General features: G+C 41.7%; 1 protein-coding gene across 1 annotated transcript in view; it reads right to left on the bottom strand.

Moving 5' to 3' along the window:
• Nucleotides 1-794: 794 nt before the first annotated feature.
• lonp1 (lon peptidase 1, mitochondrial) overlaps nucleotides 795-9338 on the bottom strand; it is a 13027-nt gene continuing 4483 nt past the window's right edge. The window contains exons 4-17 of the mRNA XM_010772625.1: nucleotides 8104-8234; nucleotides 7946-8014; nucleotides 7710-7861; nucleotides 6694-6832; nucleotides 6413-6591; nucleotides 5263-5350; nucleotides 4906-5028; nucleotides 4650-4766; nucleotides 4340-4480; nucleotides 3344-3509; nucleotides 3187-3264; nucleotides 2969-3096; nucleotides 1732-1896; nucleotides 795-1513 (exon numbers count right to left, since the gene is read on the bottom strand). Of these exons, the coding sequence (XP_010770927.1) occupies nucleotides 1358-1513; nucleotides 1732-1896; nucleotides 2969-3096; nucleotides 3187-3264; nucleotides 3344-3509; nucleotides 4340-4480; nucleotides 4650-4766; nucleotides 4906-5028; nucleotides 5263-5350; nucleotides 6413-6591; nucleotides 6694-6832; nucleotides 7710-7861; nucleotides 7946-8014; nucleotides 8104-8234 (1832 nt within the window). The 3' untranslated portion in view covers nucleotides 795-1357. The remainder of the gene's footprint in view (nucleotides 1514-1731; nucleotides 1897-2968; nucleotides 3097-3186; nucleotides 3265-3343; nucleotides 3510-4339; nucleotides 4481-4649; nucleotides 4767-4905; nucleotides 5029-5262; nucleotides 5351-6412; nucleotides 6592-6693; nucleotides 6833-7709; nucleotides 7862-7945; nucleotides 8015-8103; nucleotides 8235-9338) is intronic.

The raw sequence follows: 9338 nt of genomic DNA, 5'->3' as shown, positions 1-9338 counted from the left end.
CTAAAAGTCCGAGTTGAAACTGTTCTGCACAAAGATGTCAATCCAAAACGCTGGTTATTTTTAAGACTGTAATGGTGCTGCTTCTGAAACAATGACATTATTTTTTATCCAACAGAGTTAATAACTTGAAACTCAAAATACAATCAACTCTGGATGAACATGTCCCTTTTTATGAAGATCATGCAATGATTACACTTGCCCACTAGTTTAGCCAAACATATTTGACTAGTCTGAAAAGTAAAAAAAAGTATCCTCTATAATAGTAGTAGACAAGGTGCATATTTAAAATAATTCATACAGCCTACCCCCTATGACTCTTTATTTACCATCACTAAAGGAATTGTTTTATAATGTTGAATGTAAGTCACACCATAGTCAAGATGAAAATGAACACTTTACAGCAGTGTGGTTGTCATACATTAGTTTACATTTTTAAAACTCACAGCTCTGTGTTCTGCAGCATTTGATTTATCCTGCGTGTAAAACACAAAGCGCACTCTTCTTTCAGAACGCTGCTTTCTTCTGAGGTTCTTGATTATTTTATCTAGCCTTTATAAATAAACTAAACAAGTTATCTTCGCCCTTATGCACCATGACTCCAAATAAAAAGTTGATTTGCAATGGAAACATAAGGAACCATCAATCGAACCTAACTAGCCGACAGGTTTCTCTTTCATGAAAAACACATGCTTTGAAGACTTTAAACACGATATTACGCAAAAGTTGTAATCAAGTGACATCACTCATTAAAAGGTTCACAGCTTGATAAGTAACAAGAACAGCAGCCAGCAGAGTTATGTTTTATAATTTAATCTATTTCAACATCATCATCATCAAATCTGCATATAATAGTATAAAAATTAGATTTGTGTTAAAGACTGCATCCACAGCGCTGTATAATGACAACTGCGGGTAAAGAGGTTGCCTGGCAGCCAGATGGCCACCTCAACCTCTGATCATTGATGACATCATATCCTGCGGTGACCGGCCAGTGTCCATCATCACTGGGCCTTTACTGTGTATATCCATCGTTGGCACAGTTGGTTGCGTGGTTTCAGTCCAGAGATGTTTTCTGCTATCACACTGTCTTCCTACATTCAGAGTTCTTGTGGAGGCTGAAGCTGGTTATGTCTGTGTGATCACAAAGCCCCTGTTCCTCTGGATGAGTTTGGAACAGATAATGTAGCCCCATTCTCCACAACAGGATCTTGATCCAAACTGCATATTTACTACAACTATAACCAGAATAGAAATCACCATAACGTGGCATCGAACTGGTTCTGGGTTCTGGAGCTCCATGAAAATAAGTCTTGGTCCATCTTGCCTTCGTTTCAGTGTTGTAAATAAAAACATGTGGTTAAGACTGGTCCTGTGGGAAGGCTATGGGGTATATTTGGTTGTAGTGTTTCACAAAGTGGACCTCCAGGCCCTCGCTGATGTAGTCCGGCAGGTCAGAAAAGTCCTTCTTGTTCTCTTCTGGCAGGATGATGCAGGTCACTCCAGCACGACGGGCCTAAAGGGGATACGCAAAATCCAGGTCAAACTATTGAGAAATACTAGTTCAAAAATTAAAATTATAGCTTTAACCTGAGAGGAGTGGGGTTGAAAGCTTTTTATGTCAGGTTTTCAATTCATCCAAAATCTTAGCCTACAGAAACATCTGTGCTTGGCTCAGCTGTTTCAGGGCGTTGAGATGATTGATGCGATTGGCTGGGTGCATCTTGTACTTACCGCAATAGTTTTTTCTTTGATGCCTCCTACTGGAAGTATTTTGCCAGTTAGTGACACTTCACCTGTCATGGCTACGTTCTGACGCACCGGCCGCTTGGTTGCCAGGGACAACAGTGCTGTGACGATGGTGCAGCCGGCGCTTGGTCCGTCCTTAGGAGTGGCTCCCTGGAAATAAGTAACAAGTGTTGTTGTCAAACAGATAAGATGAAGCATTGCTGCCAGCTACTGTGGATTTTTAAAACCATCACAGGATTTTCTAATCAGGTCAATCTGAATAATCTTCCGTCCAACGAAACTCCTATCAAATTTTATTTCTACAACACTGGGTCCAGAAAACTTCTTAAGCCAAGTAAGATCAATCTCATGCAAAGACTGCTCTCTACTGACCTTGCTCGCCTATAAGTAATGATAGCACGGATGCACTGTTATGAGTGAATGAAACTATCAATAAATATTCTAAATTGGAAGAAAAACAAAACAAATATTAGACATTCCACTATGAAAATGAGGGAGGCGTGTGGTGCAGTGGGTTGTGCGTTGGTGTTCGAATCAGGGGAGCACAGGTTCAAACCCCACTGCAGTCAGCATGTCGTTGTGTCCCTGGGACACTTCACCCCAAATTGCTCCTGTGGGGATTGCCCACAGCATTGAGTATGTAAGTCGCTTTGGATAAAGGCGTCTAACAAGTGACATGTAATGTAATGAAACCCATAATACTAAGATGCTTTGTCATAGTCTCCCTGTATACTGACGACCTAGGCTTCTTTTTGTCTAACCCCGATCTCTCTCTCACACACACACACACACACACACACACACACACACACACACACACACACACACACACACACACTAAAATTCTGTTGCAGACCTCTCAGGCTACACGTTTGATTTGCAGCTGATTCACTTCTGACAGTAAGAAATATAAAGGCTTTAAAACAATTGCTTGGTATGTCCTTAATCTGAAGATTGTGTGACTTCCACACTATGTACAAGGCATCAGAATAGTGATTTTGGCCATGGCTAATGAAACGTTGTTGGTGTCTACATGGTGACAAGCCCCGCCTCCTCACTTGCTCTAGTTTGAGGGATGCCAGTAAACACAAATCAAACTTGCGCGATGAAATGCTGCACGAATAAAATGTATTTACCTACTATTTGTCGCTAGTAATGTATAAGTAAGAATGTGGAAAGAAAACTAAGCACATATAGTGCAGTAGTAGTTCTCCATGGTTACCTCAGGGACATGCAGGTGCAGGTGGGAGTTGACCAGGAAGTTATTTTCTGGTTCCTGGTTCATCAGGAAGGCTCTGGCAAAGGTTGTAGCGATCTTTGCACTTTCCTTCATGACATCGCCCAGCTGACCTGTAGAGGAACAACAGCACTTTAAAGATGCTCTGTTCAGCTGAACATAACAGACATAGTTAACAAACTCCCCCCTGTACAATGACTCACCGGTCAGCTCCAGAGAGCCCTCTCCTTTAGGGTCAGAAGGGCGCCGTAGAGAGGTCTCGATGAACAACGTCGTCCCCCCTACAAAAAAAGGCAGACCTTCAGCATGTTATATCTTTTATTGGTATTGGTTTGATGTGTGTATGCGTGTGTCTCTCACCCATAGAAGTCCAGGCCAAACCCATAACCACTCCAGGTGGCGTGACGTCATACATTCGATCCACTGTGAAAATGGGTTTACCCACGTAGAGCTGCAGGTTGTCAGGGGTAACAGTCACCATGGTTTGTTCGCCGCTCACAATAGAGAATGCCACCTTACGGAACACCTGAGAAACGGACGGAAAAGGTAAAAAACACTGGAGGATGTGCCATTGAATAAGCAATTAACTTAAACTTAAAACCTTAAAAAAAACTCTGCATTAGAAAATAGAGTATCATCAGTGTTCGCTAAAATAATGTATTGTTAAGGTTTTTACAGTGTCAGCCCAGTGGCTGCATCAGGGAACGGGTCAACACAGCACCTTTTTAAGCACTGCATCCGACTTCTATTTTCTTCGTGCTACACCGTTTTAGCAACTGTTGGATTCATATTTCACCTTTTGAGAAAAGCGCCGGTGACATCACACGGGGAATATGAGGAGAAGCTTGGTTTTGACCGTGTCTTTTAAATAGAAGCTGTCATAACAAAGACCGGAAGGCCGGTATGTGGAGCAGATCAGCCGGGGGGGCACTGAGGGGTTGCTGCCGGTGAGTGTTTTTTACTTTCATCTTCGTTCGCAGATCCTCTAACAAAACGCTGGGAGATGCCCAGCACCCTGCCAGAAAAGGCGCTCTGTGGACACGGGCCGCAAGATGTGTGTGTGTGTTTGCACAGAGAGGACAGGCTTGCCTATGATAGTGTGTAGCACGAGGTAGCACAATATAAATACATTGGGGAGAAATTTGAACAAAAGCTGTCAAAATAGTATAAAAACTACTGTGAAAATTAAGTAGGGCCTCCCTGATGAGGGTGGGGACTTTTTTTCAATCTGGGGTCCAGAGCGAACTTTGGGTATCACATTCTGATTGATAAATGTTGATGAGGTCTGTGATCGTATTCTGGCACAAGCAGGGATGTTGTTCTCTGAAAACAGCCAGAGCAGAAGAAGCATCTTACCTTTTCTATTTGTTTCTGCAGGTTCCTGACTCCAGACTCCCGGCAGTACTGCCTGATCAGCAGACTGAGGGCGTCGGGGGAGATGGAAACCTTTTCCTCAGTCAGACCACACTGAGAGCGCAGCTGAGGGACCAGGTATTGCTGGAAACAAAAAGTGATGTAGTACATTTTCTACAAACTACTTCTTACCAAATCTATGAGAAAACTCCACCACCATCATGACAATTCTATAACAATGATCAACAGCACCAGGCAAAATAGCATGAAATGATGAACTATGAATATATATATATATATCCGTTGGTGTTACCTCAGCAATAGCCAGTTTCTCCTGGGCCACATATCCAGACACATTGATCATCTCCATCCTGTCTCTGAGGGGCTCTGGGATGGTGTCAATCACATTGGCCGTGCAGATAAACAGAATCTTGAATGGAGCAGACGAGAAAGGCAGGCTTACACAACTTTGACCCTTTCACTTTGTTCCGAGGAAACCTCCACAGGACCTTCACTACGCACTACGTAGCAGTGACTTGGGAAATGTACACAAGAGGACACGCTTTTACCTTTGACAGATCTACAGGAACATCCAGGTAGTGGTCCAGGAAGTTGGCGTTCTGTTCGGGGTCCAGCAGCTCCAGCAGGGCAGAGGATGGATCGCCCTGGTAACCGCGCCCCATCTTGTCCACCTGGTAATGACAGGGCGATAAGGGATATTTTGGGAACCAAGTTAGTGTTGCTAGGGATTCAAGGGAGTTATTTGTCGATGTTGTTCCATTTTGACATGCGAAACGTTCAATATCGATAAACTTGACATAAACAAGGCTCTGTGGTTAGGATGCAGTGTTTCAGGGCTCTGCAAACAGTCATTGACTCCCGCTCCCTTGCTGCTGAGCGCTAGATAACTGACATGTTATACTGACCTCGTCTATAAGCACCAGAGGGTTCTCGGTCTTGGTTTTCTTCAGGCACTGGATAATCTTCCCTGGCATCGCACCAACATACGTTCTCCTGCAGACACACCCACATCACATTTAAGATAAAGCATGCCCCCATATTTCATCAAATGATAACAAGGGACTCACATTATACTGTAAACTGTATGTGGATGATACATATTGGCCAATAAATAAGAAAGTGTAATTATTCTTGCACAATATGATGTTAAATCCACCAGTAAGGCAAGCAGTAACAGCTGTTGATGAAACATTTACTGAATAAGCAGCACATTAACTCGCAGTAAGCTTGCTGTCCCCTTTTATCAACAACCAATATGTTTTACACAGCCATACCAAAGTCATTATGCTAATACTGTAGATAATTTGCTCATCTCTTAACCACAGCTTTAGCAGAGAGGAGGAATTGAAATAATTTATTTCGTAGCCTGTACATGCTTGTTTATTAAAGACACAGCCTGCTCTTTATTAGTTAACATATTAGAAATACATATATTTTTAAATTAGGTTATTTCAAAATAGGTTACATGTTACTTTATTATTGGGGAGGTGTAGTCTTTCTTAAAATGTAAAAGAGGACGGATAAAGCTAATTTTCAGGTTTATATTTGTATTCTGTGTCTCTCCTGTGACATGTCTCCATGTTTAATGTTCAAAAAGCTCTTTATTTTTCTCATACTGCCTGCCTGTGCTGCAGCACCTCTTTTCACCCTCTAGAGCCCAGTNGCCCAGTCTGCTCTGATTGGTTAGCTGACTGGCTCTGTCAAGAGATGTTCTGCCTTTGCATAACATTTACATGCATATATATATATAATACACTACAGGAAAGAGAAAACCCCATAAAGCATGATAATAATAATAATAATAATAATAATAAATGAGACTTGTATAGCGCTTTTCAGGAAACTCAAAGACGCTTTGATGATGGGGCCTCTAACATTTTGCCTTTTTTAGTGCATCTGTAACTCATCACATCCTGTTATTTCTAGTCCTTATCCAAATGTTCCCCCATTGAATGACCCAATCCTGCCCAGAGAGGGAGCCATGTGTGTGATACCGACAGTGTAAGCTATCATTAGGACGTTCCGTAATAATAAAAGCAGTTTAGCGTTCAACACCTGTGTCCTTTGATCTCGGCCACATCAGTCATGCCTCCCACGCTGAACCTGTAGTACTGCCTGTTGAGGGCTCTGGCTATGGAGCGTGCGATGGAGGTCTTTCCTACACCCGGGGGCCCGTAGAAGCACAGGATCTTCCCCTGGGTGGAGCCCCGCAGCTGGCTCACTGCGATGAACTCCTGCAGAGAGAGAGGAGGTCATGTTCATCTGCATCAGAAAAAGCTCTGATGTGTGGATATTTTTAACGTCTTTTGGATGCCATGTGTTTGTGTGTTGCTAACCAAAATGCGCTTCTTGACATCATCCATCCCATAATGGTCTTCCTCCAGAACATCTTTGGCTGTTGCCAGGGATAGGTTCTCTTCACTGTAGGTCCCCCAGGGCATGCTGGTCAGCCAGTCCAGGTAGTTACGGGTTACACTGAAACACAAAGCAGTTGTTGAGGTTGGTTTGTTTATCCTCATTGGTCGGTTATATTGACAGAGCTACAGCGGCATACTAATGATGAAGCTAAGCTACGTACATTTGAACATTAAAGCTTCCCTGTGGAATCTTTTTTGCAATAATGTTTACATGCATCCAAGTTCTGTCTACTGTCCGTGTTTCTCTCTCAAACACACCCTATGTACCCTGGCTGCACGATTTGAAAAAAAATAAAATAATTGAGATTTATTTACCTGAAATTACAATATAATTTGAATGATCATTTATTAATAATACTTGTCTTTTTCATAGAATAAGTTATTATGGTGAGATTTTTTTTAAATAGGATCTGTACCGAACATGTTTTGTTAGGTTGTAGGATACAATTGGTAGGCAGGAATACCTCTGCAACTCCACAAAACTTTATGAAAATTGTATTTTAATGCATATTTAGCATTTAACAAATATTGTACATCCTGCAATTTGAATATTGCACTAGACCGTATTGCGATTGTGATAAAAGAAATGTTGATTAATTGTGCAGCCTAAGCATGTAACCACTAGCAAACCTGCTGAGAAAAGTTACTTCCTCAAAACATTATAAAAAAATAAAGCATTTCAAATCTTCCTTGCCAGTCAAAATTGAATGTAGGATTTGTCACATGTAATCATGTCAACACCTGGAATAGGGTAAAGCCATTTGTAACAATTAGAATATAACAATACAAAAACAAACAAGAACTTATGAATATAAATGACACTTTAAGTTTATCCTAGAGAGTTAGTCATGAAGTATCCAGATGGAAGTGACCAAATGACAGAATTATTCAAAGACTGTCTTACACTGATCGGACAAGAAATACACAACACCCACTTGAACTCTGAGGAGTGGTTGTCCAGCAGCCCCAGTTTGTTGAGCTCTTCGTTGATGACGTTCATGATGTGCTGTGGGACCGTCATCTCTTTGAGCCTCTCTCTGAACTTCTCCTCGATGGCTTCTTTGTCCTCCTTCTCCAGACCCAGCTCCTGCTCAGACACACAGACAGATTAAACACATGAAGCTGCAGGTCTGAGGGACACAGCGACGGACAGACGGACGCTCTTCTCTACCTTCTTGATGATCTTGAGCTGCTCCTGCAGCAGGTACTTCCTGTGGGTCTGTTTGATCTTGTCCTCCACCTGTGAGCAGAGCAGGGACACACATTAAGGAGTGAGGGGGTGCAGCAGAGCGGTGTATGAAACCTCCATGTTCAGTGACGCGCCCCTACCTCTCGGCCCAGCCGCTGCTGCAGTTTGCTCAGCTCGTACTCCTTCTTCAGCAGAGACAGAGCCTTGTACAGACGCTTCGGGATCTGCAGAGACACACAGCAGCTTTCATAGCATGTCCACGTGACACATCAAGAAGGTATTGTATTAGATTCAACTTCATTATCATTGAACTGGGACAACCAACTGCAGTTCTAACCAGAAGTGCAAAAGAAGCAGCAAAGTGCAGTTTAATTTATAGGTATAATTAAAGTATATATATTTGACGGATACACAATATCCAAAGTATATACAGTTTCAATAGGTCACAGACACTATTAACAAAACTATAAATATTGAATACACTATAGAGATATATACAGTATAATGCAAAAAGTATTACATTTACATTATTTTAGAAATTCTACTTTTTTTCACACATCCTCGTATATATCCTATGTTTATAGTTTATCTAGTAGCAGTAGGTTAGTCTGCTAAAGTGTGACTAACTTATTCTGTATATATTTATATTGTGTATTTGTATTATGTGTACTCTATAGATATATATGAGTATATAAACTGTATGTATACTGTTTGTTTATTTATATTTTCTTTACTTACATTTAATTTCATTGTACAAACTTATAATATATCCATTTTCATTTAGCTGTATGTACAGAGTGTGTGTGTGTGTGTGTGTGTGTGTGTGTGTGTGTGTGTGTGTGTGTGAAGATGTAAAACATGTAAATAGACAAGCTGCTGTTCTTTATCAGAAGACCAGAAGTTTATCGGCAATTGTCCCACTGCCTCAATAACTCAAACTGAGCCATGTGTATTTTTGTTAAATTGTGGAATGGGCTAAATGCTACCCCTAGTGGCTGATGGGCTCAAAACGAAAAACTGGGCAGCAATAATCCCTTTATGATTATGCACATCTAAATATTTGATTTTGATATACTTTATTAATCCCTGTGGGGAAATTGTTTCTCTGCATTTGACCCATCCTAGTGTTAGGAGCAGTGGGCTGCCATTATGTACGGCGCCCGGGGAGCAGTGTAGGGAACGGTGCCTTGCTCAGGGACACCTCGGTAGCACTTGGTCTTGCTGGGACTTGAACTGTTGACCTTCCAGTTGCCAAGCCAAGTCCCTATCGACTTCGCCATGAGTACCAACGATAATGTTAACTTCGGACGTTTTCGCGGTCAAGTGACAGTTGTTGAGCAAGGATTTGCTCGTTACATACAATCCCTCCCAATGA

The sequence above is a fragment of the Notothenia coriiceps genome, unplaced genomic scaffold (genome assembly GCF_000735185.1).
Source record: "Notothenia coriiceps isolate Sejong01 unplaced genomic scaffold, NC01 NC01_scaffold00011508, whole genome shotgun sequence".
Lineage (NCBI taxonomy): Eukaryota > Metazoa > Chordata > Actinopteri > Perciformes > Nototheniidae > Notothenia > Notothenia coriiceps.
Note: the sequence above shows the minus strand (reverse complement) of the source record. Positions and strands in the feature narration are given on the sequence as shown.